This window comes from Pantherophis guttatus, chromosome 2, assembly GCF_059756535.1.
Source record: "Pantherophis guttatus breed Tessera chromosome 2, ASM5975653v1, whole genome shotgun sequence".
In the NCBI taxonomy this organism is placed as follows: Eukaryota; Metazoa; Chordata; class Lepidosauria; order Squamata; family Colubridae; genus Pantherophis; species Pantherophis guttatus.
In genome coordinates this window covers 205,855,149-205,870,660 of record NC_142064.1, presented here as the reverse complement: position 1 = coordinate 205,870,660, position 15,512 = coordinate 205,855,149, and the positions used below count along the sequence as shown (strand labels likewise).

At 39.8% G+C, this 15,512-nt stretch overlaps 1 protein-coding gene across 2 annotated transcripts; it reads right to left on the bottom strand.

Moving 5' to 3' along the window:
* Positions 1–1,933: 1,933 nt before the first annotated feature.
* Positions 1,934–10,766, bottom strand: LOC117679636 (bromodomain-containing protein 8-like). Of its 2 annotated transcripts, XM_034441758.2 has the most exons (7): positions 10,061–10,766; positions 8,821–9,294; positions 6,833–6,975; positions 5,847–5,936; positions 5,162–5,230; positions 2,900–3,130; positions 1,934–2,186 (listed from the first exon to the last, which is right to left on the bottom strand). In XM_034441758.2, the coding sequence occupies exons 1-7, from the start codon at positions 10,361–10,363 to the stop codon at positions 2,180–2,182; spliced, it is 1,317 nt and encodes a 438-aa protein (XP_034297649.1). In that variant the 5' UTR covers positions 10,364–10,766; the 3' UTR covers positions 1,934–2,179. The 2 variants fall into 2 exon arrangements, with proteins under 2 accessions (XP_034297649.1, XP_087743768.1); XM_087887642.1 differs by lacking the exon at positions 1,934–2,186 and having other exon boundaries at positions 2,896–3,130.
* Between the last annotated feature and the right edge of the window lie 4,746 nt (positions 10,767–15,512).

Genomic DNA, 15,512 nt, shown 5'->3' with positions numbered 1-15,512 from the left:
CAGATGTTTCATTACCTAACATAATCAGTGTTAGGTGTGGGGTTTGCTCTCATTTTATATACTAGTGGCTTATCCTGTCAGTGTTGGTAGGAGTGATCTAGGTCAGCGGTCACCAACTGGTGGTCCATGAGAAAATTTTAGTGATCCACAGAAAAAAAATTTTTTATATTGCACTAAATCAGGGGTCCTCAAGCTACGTCCCTGGGCCGGATATGTACAATGAACGTTTGTGTTGGTTGGGGTCTTTTTGTGTGGGTCGAGGGTGTGTGCAGAAATTCCAACTTGGGGTCTGCTTCAGCCTCCTGGTGTAGGGCTTTTGGCAAAGGCTGGAGGGAAGTGCCGCTGGTGGCAAAGAACTGGAGGGCCTTGTTCCAATGCGACTGCATCATGGCCCGGAACTGTTCTGCCCCAGCTACGGATCCCAAAGAACGCAGCACACACAAACTCCGAATAAAACTCCGTTTACTATAAAACGCAGTCTTTTGCAAATGCAGGCTGTTAATAAAACGTTCTTAACAACATGCCAGAAATTCCACAGATAAGATAAGAGTCTTACTAGAGTTGGCAGAAAGCCCAGAAGCACTGTTTGCAGAGAAAATCCAAACTCAATGATCAGCGAACGAACGTTGTTTCCTGCAGCTTTTTACAAGCTGTGTGCACTCTTAAATAGGCTACGGGAGTGGCCAATTAGCCCCAAGCCTTACTCTCGAGGAGACCTCCTCCTGAGGAACCACTTCTGCCTTTTGCCAGCTTTGTGTGCTTGTGCATTGAGAAGAGGCTCATCCACTTCATCCTCTGCACTTAAAGGAGCCTCTGGAGGTTCTGAAGGCCCTGGCTGAATCCCTGCCTCTGGCACCACATCTTCTTCAGCCTCCTCGTGTCCGACTCAAGCGCCGGCTGCACAGGCTGCTGGCGTGACACCACACCAGCCTCCTCGTCATCGGGATCAGCAACAATCCACGCAGGCCGCTGGCGGGCCACAACAGGAACTGGCTGACCATCTCAGCTCACTGAGCCTCCAGGCCTTACACTCCTGCAGGTCTTCCCTCTGCTTGGAAAGCCTATGCTTGTAGTCCTCAGTGAGGTGCTTTTGCTGAGCCTCCTCGGTCAGATCCAATTTGAACTGAGACAGCTGTTTGCCCAACTCTTTCTTGTGGTGGCTGCTTAGCTCTAACAACTGCTTCCTGTTGGGGCCCTAAGGAGCCCGGGTGGGGAGGCGAGGAGTGGCTGGCAGGGGAGGAATGAGTAAAGGCTGGCGAGGCACCCCTTGACATGAGTGACATCAAATTGGTCAAACAATTACATTAAATATCTTATCTGGAAACACCACTCCTGAGAGATGTCATGGCAGGAGAAAAAAGTAGAAACTTTTGAACAATCCACTTTTCTCCATTTTTTCAAATAGCTTTCTTTACTTTTTTCAGAGAAAAATTTGTGGAAACACGGGTTCTTTTCCTTAATTCATATAACCATGGATGTCACAGAAAGGAAGAATCCAGACTGTTCGCTAAGCCACTGCTCTTGTATAAGGATACTTTCACACTATTCAAATCTTCCTAACTCATTCCTAACTCATTCATATTTCAGATTTTCATTAAATTGGAAGAGTTTTAATTCGATAAAAATAACTATCCTTTTTGAAAATGTACTTTTAAAATATGCTTTGGAAAAATAAAATGTTCTGCAATTGTCAAAAGGTCCAGAGTCACTTTGCAGAGTGACTGGCTGACATATAAATTTAATAAATTAATGTTTTATTGGAATAAGTTTTTGTAGCTCCTTCTGAGTACAAGCTATCAAAAAGTTTGATATATTACAGCAGCAAAGTTTCACTTATGCTATGGCCTACAGCTCATCTTCATTTTTTATTTCCCAAATTTTATTTACTGGTAAGATTCTGAGCCAGAGATAATAATGATTTAAAAGCAAGCAGTAAAAGAAACACAATATAGTACTTTTATTATTGTCTAAGAAACCAATGAATCTCCAGATATTAAACAAGTCTCCCAATGAACAGAATAGGATACACATTCTATCATGAAGATTCTTAAGAAAAGAAAGTGAGATGTCAGGCAGTGCTAAATTAGTAAACAAACAATTTTTTCCTTAGAACAAGACTTCAGGAAACAAGGTTGAATTCTTAACTTCTAAACATGCACCTGCCCTTTTCATGTCTTCATCAGCACCTGCAGAAGAGAAAGAAAAGTAAAATTTTCCATGTTTCGAAGGAATTATAGTGTCCCAGAACAGTTTCAAGCTCTGCTATGAAAACATCATTTGTGTACTATGTGAAGATCCACTGAGAATAAAAGTGATATCTTAAAAACAGGTATATTTGTTATAGAAAAAGTTAAGAAAGGAAAAGGCTTCCAGGTGGAGATAAATGCCAGTTCTTGACGTATGACTACAATTGAGTCAAAAAATTCTGTTGCTAAGCAAGATAGTTGTGAATTTTGCCCCGTTTTATGACCTTTCTTGCTGTTGTTAAGTGAATCAATGCAGTTGTTAACTTAGTAACATGGTGGTTGAGTAAATCTGGCTTCCCCATTGACTTTGCTTGTCAGAAGGGCGCAAAAGGGGATCACATAAACTCATGACAGCGGAACCGTCATAAATGCATGCCAGTTGCCAAGTGTCTGAATTTTGATCACCTTACCACAGGAATGCTGCAACAGTTGTAATTGTGAAAGCAGTCTTTCAGTGCCATTGTACCTTCAAACAGTCACTAAACAAATGGTTATAAGAGAAGAACTATATGTATATTTGGGAGACACAAGCAGGGTTACTGTTGCTTGTAGGGCGGATGATTGTCATAGCACCATCTTTTGCTTTCCAGGCATGAGAACCTAGCAGAGGAATAAGGAATGTGATTTCTCCTGTTCAGAGATGAACATCTTACCTTCTCACAAATCCTCGCATTTCGTCGGAGCACAGGAGTGCCTCGCCCAACATCTGGAGTTGCTCCAGCACTTCCTGCTGCATCTCCACAGCAATGCGATGGATGTGGTGGTTGGAGTTATTGTACATGATGGCATTCTGAAACATCAGCATGAGATCACGTTGGAACTGGACCATGTGCTGAATCTGGCCTTTGGACAGGTTTCTCTTTATGGAGGAAAGATCCATTGGTCTTCAGAAAGGTAGGAAAAAGCACAGGGTTCAGCTTTGTGTAATAACTTATAGAGTTTGCAAAATAAAAAGGATGCTTTCCAGATCCTTTTCCATTATCAATATCCCAGAACTACTGAGAAATCAAATTAAAATTAGACTAATAAAAGCAAGTAGATATGAAACTGTTATTTGCGTTTACAAGATATTAAAGGTAGAACAGAAAACTAGGTTTTCGATAGTACTCAACCTATGATAAAGTAATAGCAATTCTAAATACATTCCCTTAATATTGTTATTTAATACTGGTATTTATGGTATGCACTTTCAAGCATGCCTAGGATCAGTTTATGATGATACTGTATTTCAGAGAAAATAATGCTGAAGCAAAAACCAATATTATAGCACCTTCAAGGCTACATCTATCACACTTTGGGGGTAAGCTACATTGTACAAGTGTAGAAAAGGAAATACTAAGCCAAAGAAATTAAAAGCTTGACAAGAAAAAAATAGCCAATATTTTAAGACTGATAAATACATTATAGCATAATTTTTTGTGGATTACAATCCTTTCATCAGCTTCATGAAGTGTCATTTTGAGAGAAAGGAATGCATGTGGAGGGATATAAGCAAAAGAGAGATGGGAGAGCAAGAAGAAAATCTAATGTCTAACAAGGTACTTGCAAGTTATTTGCAAATAGGGGCAATTCAGAAAACAATAGCTATGCTATGAAATCTCTTACAATATTGAGTTGAGTAACACGTGTACATTAATGGAAGCTGGGAGAACCATAAGTTAGTGACCCAAATAGCTCTCCTGATTGAAATATCTACTTTTTCATGGGAAGAAGTTCCACTATTTTTTTCTGAGAACCTAACAAACATGGATGGCATCTTTACACTAGACTTCAGCCTGTCACTGTACTTTGTTTTTCTTTGAAGTGACTTGTTCTCTCTCCTTCCCATCTCCAGAACTTTGGTTCATACCTTCTGTTCTTTGGGAGATAGATTTAGCCATGTTCCACTATTTCCTGGATTTTAAAAAAATCACTGTTCCTTCCCTTTCAGAACTGCTATTTATCAACATGTATACATATATAGAGGGGGAAGAAATATAACATTAGTACCAGTCAGTGGTTAACTGCAGATGCAATGAGAAAGCCATTCAAGCCAGAAAAAAACTGCCCAGCTTTGCAGTACCAATTCATATCCTACCTCTCAAAGAGCTGATAGAAGAAAGTAAAAAGGACATAATGCAAACCATGGTGTTTGGTCCCTCACTTATCACATGACATTACTGCAAATTAGTAGTAAAGTGCTCCTGCGTCCCAATAATTCCATTTCTTCTCTCCTCCTTAAAAACAGATTTTCTTCCTCTGCTGCATTTCTGCCACAGCTAAAACTTATCCCAGTGAGATAACCCTATGTTGCAGGCATTTTTAAAAATATATTTGACAGGCTACTTGCTTCCACTTCTGTTGCACAGTTTAGGAAAAAAACACCTTGAATGCAGCTATACTAGGAGAATTTAACAGAATTACACACTCCGTAGTTTGCCTAAATAGTGCATGAGGAGTTCAAAGCATTTTGGGGCAAGAAGGATTACAGGGAGGGAAAAAAAACTCAGTGGCTGTCATTGACTGGTTTCCGAACTCACCTACTGGCTTACTCAGACTGAGCAATGATTGGCTGAAGGTTCTCCCTGTGATTTACCATGCTAAATGCATTTGGGAGTTACAGATGGGGCCAAAGCAGGGGAAAAGTGGATTATAATTTAAAGTGTATTAGGGATTACTGGAAATGGAATGGAATTGGGGGAAGGGGGGGCAAAGCTCCAGAATTTCTGGACACTCATCTAATAAGCAGTACAGGAGGAACAATTCCTTGCCATGACAAAACAGAAATCGGGACTACAAAATATATTGCAGAGAGAAAACTATTTTCCTATTTCTAAAGAGGAACATGCTCATAAGCAGTGGACAGAGACAGAGGTGGAAAAGCAACTGAAAAAACACATCCCTTACTTACTAGCACTCTCTTTTCCCTCACTGACCTTTTGACCACATCTTTGTAACCAGGAGCCTGCTTCTCGGAAACCGGCTTCAGGAAGGGACCGCTGTATCTAGGGAGAAAGACCAAAAAGTGGGCTAGCAAACAAACCGCACATCCTTTCCTGTGCAGTTCAAATTAATAGTGAAAAGGCAGAAGGATGAAAGTCAACTCCTCCAATCAGCCCAGAATCATTACAAGAGCAGAGTAATATTTTGAATGTTAATGTTAAATATATCATTTCATATACAAAAGCATCTGGAAGTAGTTTATGGGATATAAAATACACAAAACAAAAGCAGATTCCTCCTCAAAGCATTTCTTGAAACATTCATAGATGGTCTAAATGAAAAAAAGAATGAGTTCAACAAGCACTTAAAAGATGTAAATTTGGATCTCACAGATTTCAAGAGAGACGGATTCTCTCAATCACAAAAGATTCACCTCATTTTAGAGCATGCAGTAGAACCTTCTCTCATGGTAAAAGTTATCCGCTCTGCAAGGTGAAGATGGTTCACCCCAGGTGCCTTGTATTATATAATTAGCAAAAACTTAGAAACTGGTTCAATAACTAACTGGTCACACCAATTATGGGCATGACACATACTTTCTTGTAGACCTCTACTCTAGATTATTTTTTAGTCATCTTCTCCTCAGTGGTCAGTAGTTTCACTAGTTTAGTCGTTTACCTATGGCCAGCAACCATCTTCCAGATAGATAACAGAGTTTTCTTGAAGAGCAAATGCTGTTGAAATGGATCATCTTGGCTTAAGTGCATCCTGGATAGAAGAGAAATCAAAAAGATTCATTTACATTTGTGAATGGGAAAGTAAAGAGGCCAGGAAAATAGATGACAAATCCTTCAAGTAAAAAATGTAATCTTATGAACCTCGGAAGCATGCTTTTTCTGTCGCAGCTCCTACCCTCTGGAACACCATAATCCCTCCTGACCCCCGAGATAAGATTGGAACCTACTCTCTGGTGTTTGGTGAAACATCAAAGGCCTGGATGTGCTCCAGAGCTTGGGAGATGGAAGGCTATATGGCTCAGTTTCAGGTCTTTATCAATTATTTTATTTGGCTTTTTTATCCTTTGCTAATATGATTTTTCCTATTATTTAATGTGTTATTTACCTGCCTAGCTGTCTGAGTCACTCACATTTGGGTAGTTATATTTATTTAATAAATAAATGTATCAGTGAAATAGGTGGTGTAGAAATATAATAAACAAACATCACCTTTTAAAAATTCATATGAAATGTGTTAATTCAGCTACCAAACCTAGCAATAGTTTATTCCTTTATTGAAGAGAGTTGTACAACTCAACCAACCCACATAATTGTTCTGATTCAAAGCTACAGTTGCATATGCCCTGTTGGAAGCCACTTATACAGTCTTCAGAAAAACAGTTGTTTTCTAATAGCACTCTCCACTTCAGATTCTTGATACCCTTTTCTCCCTCCTTTATTGGTCGGAATGTTTATAAAATGGCCCAACTCCCCCTCTTTCTAGAGAGTTTTAGGCTGCAATATCTACTTATCTAAGAGGATTATCCTATTGAATTCAGTGGACATCTTTCTAAATAGGTACAGTGTTGTGCCATTTAACTTAAACTGGCAGGCATAAACTAGAGAAATACGCTAATTCCATTCAAAATCCATGTTATCGTTACTTACAAAGGCAGGGAGGCTGTACTTGTGGAAGGAGAGCTTATTAGGGGTGTCCCATAAGGACTGGAGTCGTCATTGCTGTAACTCAAATGGAAATCACTGTCTTTCCAATCCTCAGTTTGATCTTCAGTGTTTTCCACAGCCACCTCCTGATGATCACATACGGTAGTAGGAATTAACCACTTGGCAAAATAACAATAGGAATCCTAAACCCCATGAAATTCAGCCATGAAGTTCCAGCATAGAAAATGCACTTCTCTGGGAGAAGTAGTACCAAATACCTCAAAGGAGTTGGTAAAGTGCTCACCCCTCAAAAAAATTAAAAACTTTATAAATTCCTTAGATCTTAGGAACTACCATTCCTTAGCTAATATATGATTTTTAGGGAAGCTATTTGAAAGGGTAAAGACTGTACAATTGCAGGCACTCTTGAAAGAAATGGTTTATTCCTCTATTTCATCCACTCTGGGTTCAGTTTTAGTTTATGGAGTTGAATGAGAGTTGTTCGGCCTTATAAGACAATTTGAGGAGTTCAGAGCACCATATTGTAATATTTCTGTTCCTTCTTATACATGTTCAGATGCAAACATAGAATGACTGTAGCTCAGCCTCTTATAGTTGGGTATAAGGTTCCCAAGGGTACCATTCTCCCTCCCTCTCTCTCTCCTCCTCTCTCCCTCTCCCTCCCTCCTTCTCTCCTCTTCTCTCCCTCCCTCTCTCTCTTCATTATAAGATTTGGAGTGAACTGTTACACTAGAAGTATGCTGATGATATCCTATTTCTCCATACTATCAGTTGAGTTAGGAAAGGCTGATCTGGTTGTGCAATTAAATGAACGCCAGTTAGCTGAGGCTGAGTCCTAGTCAGATGGAGGCTTTATGAAAAGGCAGTTCCCATCTTTAGAAATCAGGAAGCTGTAGGTGGAGTTGCATTCTCCCTAAAGAACAAGTGTGTAATCAGGGGGTGTTCCTAGAACCATCACTCTTGGTGGAAACACCGTGGTCTCTGTGACATGGAATGTTTTCCAGCTCTTAGTGCTTTGCCATTCAAGGCAACTGGTCCTTGATAAGAATAATTTGGCCACAGTGATCCATTCATTGGTTACCTCAAGATTATTGCAATGTGGTGCATGTGGGATTACTCTTAAATTGCTCCTGAATCTGCAATTAATCCTTGCAATGTCATTTATAATGACATACAAACATTGTCTAGATCTAGGCATTTAACCAAATGGCTTGACCAATCTAAGTTATATTTAGGAAGTTCTTTGGAAGGTACCACATCTATGAAGCAATCCAAGGCAATCATTTCCAACACAAACAGCTTGGTTGGGGATTCTTCTCCTGTTCGGATGTTGGTAATGTCAATGCCTTAGATTTTGGAGTCCCTTATGTTTAGGATATTTATATTCATTTATGTATTACGGGTATTACTGTCCTGCATTTTAGAGCTTTTTATGTTAAGATTGTTTTTAAAATATATAATTTTCCTATATTATGTTAAATCACGAATGTTTTAATAGACTCTACACCCCATTGGAATTATCTTTAATAATGAAAACACAACTAGTAATTTTATATATAAAATAATAATAAATACATCCAGCTAAGTTACCAAACATTTTGCTCTCACTTTCTTTTATCCCACTACTAACACACCATTATTTTCACTTTCCCTTGGTTCTTATCTGGCTGGGTTCCTCTATATTTGTCTTTTCAAAAGAACACAATTTCACCCTTCATCTACTGAAATGAAAGTGTTTCTCATACAGTTGGTTTGCCTCAACATGGAACTTACAAAGGGTTCAAAAAACCTTTTTACTCTCCACAAAACATGCTTAAGGAGGGCAAGATGGAGCAGCCAAGCAATGCCTCCAGCTTTGGAGCTGGATATTTAGCAGTCCACAAAGGCAAAAGATAAGATTCTCCATTGATCATCCAACCCAAGTAATCCATCTACTTATAAAACAGTGTTCTGAGCGAGCCATAGCTTACCGTTCTAGTTGGAGGCAACCCTTTCTTCCGTATTTTCCACTCACAAGGAGTTTGCGTCATAAGTTCTAAAGTTGAGGCCTCATCTACATCCGTTTCTGCCATACTGGCCGTCAGGTAGTGCGTGACTTTCTTTCCTGAATCCTCATCGAACTGGCTATCCTGAAACTTAGAGCATCCAGGTTCCTCATACAAACCAGGAAGTCCTTCCATGGCCTCCGCTTCCAAGTTTACAACCGGCAGCCCTTCCAAAACCTGCAGTGCCCAATTTCCCCTTCTTTCCTTAGCTTGCTTTTTAAAAATCTCTGAATGACTTTCCTGCCCCGATTCTTCCTCTTTGGCTACAAGTGATCCTTTCGCAGCACCTTTGTGAGCCATGGCAAGCCTTCCATTCTGCTCTCCAGCACCAGAGAAAACCTGAGATCCCTGTGCCAAGTAAGGGTTGCTAACACGAACTGGCTCCATTAAATATGTCACCTGGAACAGAAGGTAAGAAGTTAACAGCTGAGGCTTGTAATTAAAAACACTCAGAAAAGCACACATGAGGCTATTTTTCTTTCAGATATTATGTTCTTTCTTAATGAGCATGCTTTGCAGTGACACTGAGACCATATCCCTAACTTGGCAATTTCTCTCCTCCAGCCCTCCAGGATCTGTACAGCAGGTATCTGTTGGCTAAGCCCTAAGAGTTGTTGCCAATCTTGCCCAAAGGGCATTAAGATCAGGATGGCTAAAGTGGAATAACATATGTTCTCAGAGGTTAGCAAACTTTTCAGGTCTCCTGAAAATTATTTAGTATCCAGATGCCAAAAAAAGGCCAATATATTAAATTGTCGTAACAGATTGCATAAGATTGGAAAGAAATCTCAGAGATTTCAGCAATTTTTATTTCTATTTCGGGAGAGTTAAAAGTACCTTGGGGATCCATTGGAAGTCACTTTGTTAACCCCTGATAAATATATGGAATATATATATATATGGTTTCAATAGCACTAGATCTGTATCAGAATTAGGCCCCATATAAGCAGTTAAGATCACCATTACTCGTCTTATTATTTTTGAAATAGTAGAAAATATTAATCTTTGCTCATCTTTACCATTTAGAATCCTGACTTTCTAGCCTTATTGAAATTTGCCTCTGTAGGCAGACTACCCATTTTACTGAGAACTCTAATCTCGGCCACCGGAGGAAACCAGTATCACATCCCACCACTTGTAGTCCTCCCTACTAGCTGCTATATACCTCAGACAGAAATCTCAAGAGGGCATCCTCTTTGCATTTCCCACTCTCATCTTGCTCTCCTTCGTTAGCATATTCCCACGCTGTGGAGTCACCAGCTTCCAGTTGCCTCGTTGCCTCCTGGCTGCTGCTCTCTTCTAACTTCTCCTGAGCATCATCTTCAATTTCCCTCCAGCTGCTCAGTTCCTTTAGGTCAAGGTCTAAGCTAGAATCTGAAGAACTACAGAGAGATTTGCAGCAGCTGCTCTTCTCAGACTCAGTAAAGTATTCTTCTCTGGATTCCAGCCAGGTCCACATGTGACCCATCTAAAAAGGTAGAGAGGGTAAAAAGTTCGTGACCTATGCAGTTGCTTCTTTTCCTTTGAGACATTCTAGGCTAGGGTCTCCCAGATCTGAAGTGGCTCCATCTCTGACTCTAAATAGAACTACTTAACAACTTAGAACTACGCCGACTTCAGTCTGATCTAAGCATAGTACATAAAATTATCTGCCACAATGTCCTTCCTGTCAACGACTACTTCAGCTTCAACCACAATACATGAGCAAATAATAGATACAAACTCAAGGTAAACCGCTCCAAACTCGATTGCAGAAAATATGACTTCAGTAACAGAGTGGTCAATGCCTGGAATGCACTACCTGACTCTGTGGTTTCATCCCAAAACCCCCACAATTTTAACCTTAGACTGTTTACTGTTGACCTCACCCCATTCCTAAGAGGTCTATAAGGGGTGTGTATAAGCGCACCAGCGTGCCTACAACATTTCTATTACTAAGCAAGACAGTTGTTAAGTGAATTTTAATCCATTTTATGACCTTTCTTGCCACAGTTGTGAAGTGAATCACTGCAGTTCTTAACTTAGTAACGTGGTTGTTAAGTGAATCTGGCTTCCCCAATGGCTTTGCTTGACAGAAGGTCGCAAAAGGTGATCAAATGACCCAAGGACACTGCAACCGTCGTAAGTATGTGACACTGTTGCCAAGCATTCAAATTTTGATCATGTGACATGGTGATGCTGCAACAGTTGTAAGTGTGAACAATGGTCATAAGTCACTTTTGTCAAGGCTGTTGTAATTTTGAATGGTCACTAAATGAACTGTTGTAAATTGGGAACTAAAGGTAAAGGTTCCCCCGCATATTCGTGCTAGTAGTTTCTGGCTCTAGGGGGTGGTGCTCATCTCCGTTTCTAAGCTGAAGAGCCAGCAATGTCCCAAAATGTCTCCATGGTCATGTGGCCGGCATGACTAAACACCGAAGGTGCACGGAACGCTGTTACCTTCCCACCAAGGTGGTCCCTATTTTTCTACTTGCATTTTTTACGTGCTTTCGAACTGCTAGGTTGGCAGAAGCTGGGACAAGTAACAGGAGCTCACCCCATTACATGGCACTAGGGATTCGAACGGCTGAACTGCCAACCTTCTGATTGACAAGCTCAGCGTCTTAGTCACTGAGCCACCGCGTTCCCTAAATCGGGGACCACCCAGACTCTATTTTATTTTATATTTTCTTTATTGTTAATTGCCCAGACATTGAGATTGGTGACCACATGTATTCTTTAAATACCTATATTCGTACACATTCATTGTTCAAACGCAACAATATATATTCCATGACAGCCATTTCAAGCCAAGAACTTCAGTAGGGAGGCTGAAACCTGGAAGAAAGCCATTTGGTTAACAGCCAGGATTAAGACCAATGCATTTCAAAGAAAGAACGCCACTTCTTGATTAAAATGAGATTGTCATTATTTCCCTAATAATGACAATTGATTCTTTTCATGAAAAAACTCTGTGGCCTTTGTCTTATTACCCTCAGATATAATGCTCTACATGGGCTGCATCAGTGTTCTTGGGAAATAAAAATGAAGGCTGGCTGCAGTTCAATGCTGTATTTGTAAATGTGCCTCAGCATACTCATGCATTGAAAGAAACAAAGAAAAAGAAGCTGGGATAATAGACAAAACCCTAGGTCCTAACAAGGATGGCAGGGGAAAACTTTGCTAGTTGGCTTCCAGGTAAATTGATATCTTGTAATTAACTATATCCACCATGGCAGGCATTTTCCGACTACAGGTAGTCCTCGACTTACAACCACAATTGAGCCCAAAATTTATGTTGCTAAGTGAAACATTTGTTAAGTGAGTTTGCTCCATTTTACAACTTTCCTTGCCAGAGTTAAGTGAATCATTGCATTTGTTAACTTAGTAACACGGTTAAGTGAATCTGGATTCCCCACTGACTTTGCTTGTCAGAAGGTCGCAAAAGGTAATCACATGACCCTGGGCATTGCAACTGTCATAAATAGGAACCAAGCATCTGAATTTTGATCATGTGACCATGGGGATGCTGCAACGTGTGAACAATGGTCATAAGTCATTTTTTTCAGTGCTGTTGTAACTTTGAACAGTCACTAAATGAACTGTTGTAAATTGACAACTACCTATATTTCTGACTTTGTCTCAGGTCAGAAAGGAATAAAACAGTCTTTTACTCTTTCTTTCTTTATCCAACCAATACACTGAATATATTTATTGAAGGAGGCTGGATCAGAAGATGATGAGTATGGTTTTAAAACTGGAAGAAGCATCACTCTACCGATGACACTATTCAAAATGAAAATTATCTGTAAACTTTAGTAATGAAGATCAAGGAGCACAGTGAAAAAGAGATCTAAAATTCAATATAAAAATGACTAAATTAATGATAACGGATTCAACAATCACCATTAAAACTGACCATGAAAATATTGATGTGGATACCCTTGCCTAGTATTTTATGATCAACTGTCAACAAAAGGTAACTGTCAATCAAGAAAAATGCTGCAGACTAATATTTGATAGAACAACAAGGCCTCTGATGTACCTATAATCAGAATTATGCAAGTAAATTGATTTCCCTGATACTCTTTGGAAGCAAAAATTGGGACTTTGAAAAAGATAGGAAAAGAATGGGCATGTTAAAATTTTAGTATTGGAGAAAACTCCCAAGAACATCAAGGACAGTTAAGAAAACTAATGGATAATAGTACAAATCAATCCAGAACTCTCATTGAGACACAAGTGACCAGGCTCAAATGACTGTATTTTAGATATCTATATAAATAAAAATGTAAATGTTCGTTTGTTCAAAATTTTAAATCTCCGAAAGTTCTTCACCGATTGCTTTGAAATTTTGACACGTTGCATTCGAATACGCACGTGTTTTTATATACCTATATTATATAGATGTCACATCTGTGACAGGTAAAAACATGCTTTCAAAACATGCTTGAAAAACAGTGCCATCTGTTGGACGTAAAAGCAACACACGCCGGCCACCGTCCCGGAGCCCCAGGAACACAAACTCACCGATGCCAGCCCGCCTGGAGGCTTCCGCCAATCCCACGACTTGCAGCTCTCCCAATACAAGCACCAAATAGGTCAAAGTCCAAGAAAGCAATTGATTAAGCGACGTTAAAGTCCAAAAAGAAACGTAGAGAAAGGCAACTCAGGTTTGAATCCAATCCACCGAGTGAAAAGACTGGTGGGACCTGAGCTACAGAGGGAAATTATTGGCACTCGGTCAAAAAATATTGGTATACAAGACTGAGCCACAGCAACGCGTGGCCGGGTACAGCTAGTATTATATATAGATGTAGATATCTGAAAAATCTATAATCCTGAGAAAGATGGAAGGAAAGAGATGATGAAGCAGAAAAATAGCAGATAGACTTGACTGTAGTAAGGATGAGTGTGCTGATACTTGAAGGACCAGGACAGAGACATACTATCATTCATTTATAGTCACTAAGAATCAACATCGTCTTGATGCACATAATCAACTTGCATCCAACAAGGTATTGTTTAATATATATTGAATATAACATTCAATAGATTTCTACGACTTAATGTCTGGTCCTGGAATGTTGTTTTGTGAGATAAGTGCCCAGAATCCAAGGACACATGAAAGTCCAGTGAGTCAAAGCTGGATTGTGTGTATTTCCAGCTTGATGTAGTGCACAGCTGATGAGAACGATGATGTTCTAATTGTGGTGTCTCTGTAATACATAGACTCAAATACTACATTATTTAAAGCAATGCAATTACTTTAAATAATAATGCCATTAATGTAACTCAATTCACTCAGTGAACATATAATGGTCAATAGCTTTTGCCAGCAGCACTCAATTAAATGCACAATGTACTTGCAGGTAGTTATTTCCACATAAGGAACATATCTATTATAAGAAGTTAAAAGAACTGTCTGTTTACTCCTTCTTTGTGTTGTTCAATTGAAGCAAAAGAGCTTAATACCAGAATGTGGAACTGTTGTGTGTAAAAATTGGGCATCGCCATTTAAAGTGTCGTTTTACATCAGTTCTTAACATTTGTAGTTTGAAGAGTGGATAAAAAACATTCAATTAAGCAAAGTTGGAAAAGATGCAAAAGTTACTGTCAGTCAGAGGCAACATACGCTATAGGGACAAATAGTATGATTCAATCTAATTTAGTGTGGATATTCTTTTAAGAAAAAATGTCACAGTTCCACAAAGCAGATTGAAGATTTTCCTGCTATATAGAAAGCATATAGCAAAAGAATGATCCTTTGGCCTTCCACTATGCTGTTGACATTCTTACGTTTTTAGAAAAGTTTACCACTTGAGCTCATGTCCTGTATCAGAAATGTTTGTATGGCTACTGGAAGAACTGATTGCAAGATTATGTTCAGGAGATCTTTATCATATCTGGTCTGGCTTACATTTTACAATTACAACAAAAATTACAGTGGGCTGGGGCTGGTGGGACAGACCCAACAGAGAAACCTGGCATATTATGGAGGTAGCATCTGCCTGTTCTGACCTAGGCTTCCTTAGAAATTAAACAGCACAAACTTAGTCCCGGCAAACCTCTTTAATTCATATGGCTCTAAATTACTTTAATTTACAGTCCGCAAGGCTTGATAAACAGTCTTTCAGAGGAAAGTTATCAACATCCACCTATCTCACATGGAACACTGCCAAAGAGCTAATTTCCAGGCGCAAGGCATGGCCAAACTTGGCACAAAGTCACAAACAGAATTTTAAAATCTTGAATTGGCCAGATGAACTAATTGCTTCCAGCAAAAGCTCACGTCCCGTTCACTTCTCTTTTATGTCTTATGGGAGGGGCCAATCATCTCCAAGCCTTACTCCCAAGTCGACCCTGTTTCCTTAATTGTTTCTGTCTCCTGGCAGCTCTGTGCATGCTCACGCTGTTCTTCTGCCTTGCTGATATCAGACTTTGGAGACTCCGGAGGCAGCAAAGAATGTGCTACCAAATGGCCTTGGTGCCCTCTCTGCCTCCTACTCAGAGCCATCATCTGAGCCTTCCCCAGACTCCAGGACTGGCCCACATTCCTCCCCAACCTCCTCACTGTCGGGATCTGGTGGCCGCTGGTGGGCCACAACACTGCCAAGCTTTCTTCTCAGTATTTTATG

Excerpts from the sequence above, each read along its gene's own strand:
- LOC117679636 (XM_034441758.2), bottom strand. The coding sequence starts at position 10,363 with ATGGGTCACATGTGGACCTGGCTGGAATCCAGAGAAGAATACTTTACT. Across the intron at positions 5,231-5,846 it reads AAGATGGTTGCTGGCCATAG|ATACAGCGGTCCCTTCCTGA; the intron begins GTAAACGACTAA and ends CTTTCTCCCTAG. Across the intron at positions 3,131-5,161 it reads TACAAAGATGTGGTCAAAAG|ACCAATGGATCTTTCCTCCA; the intron begins GTCAGTGAGGGA and ends ACCTTTCTGAAG.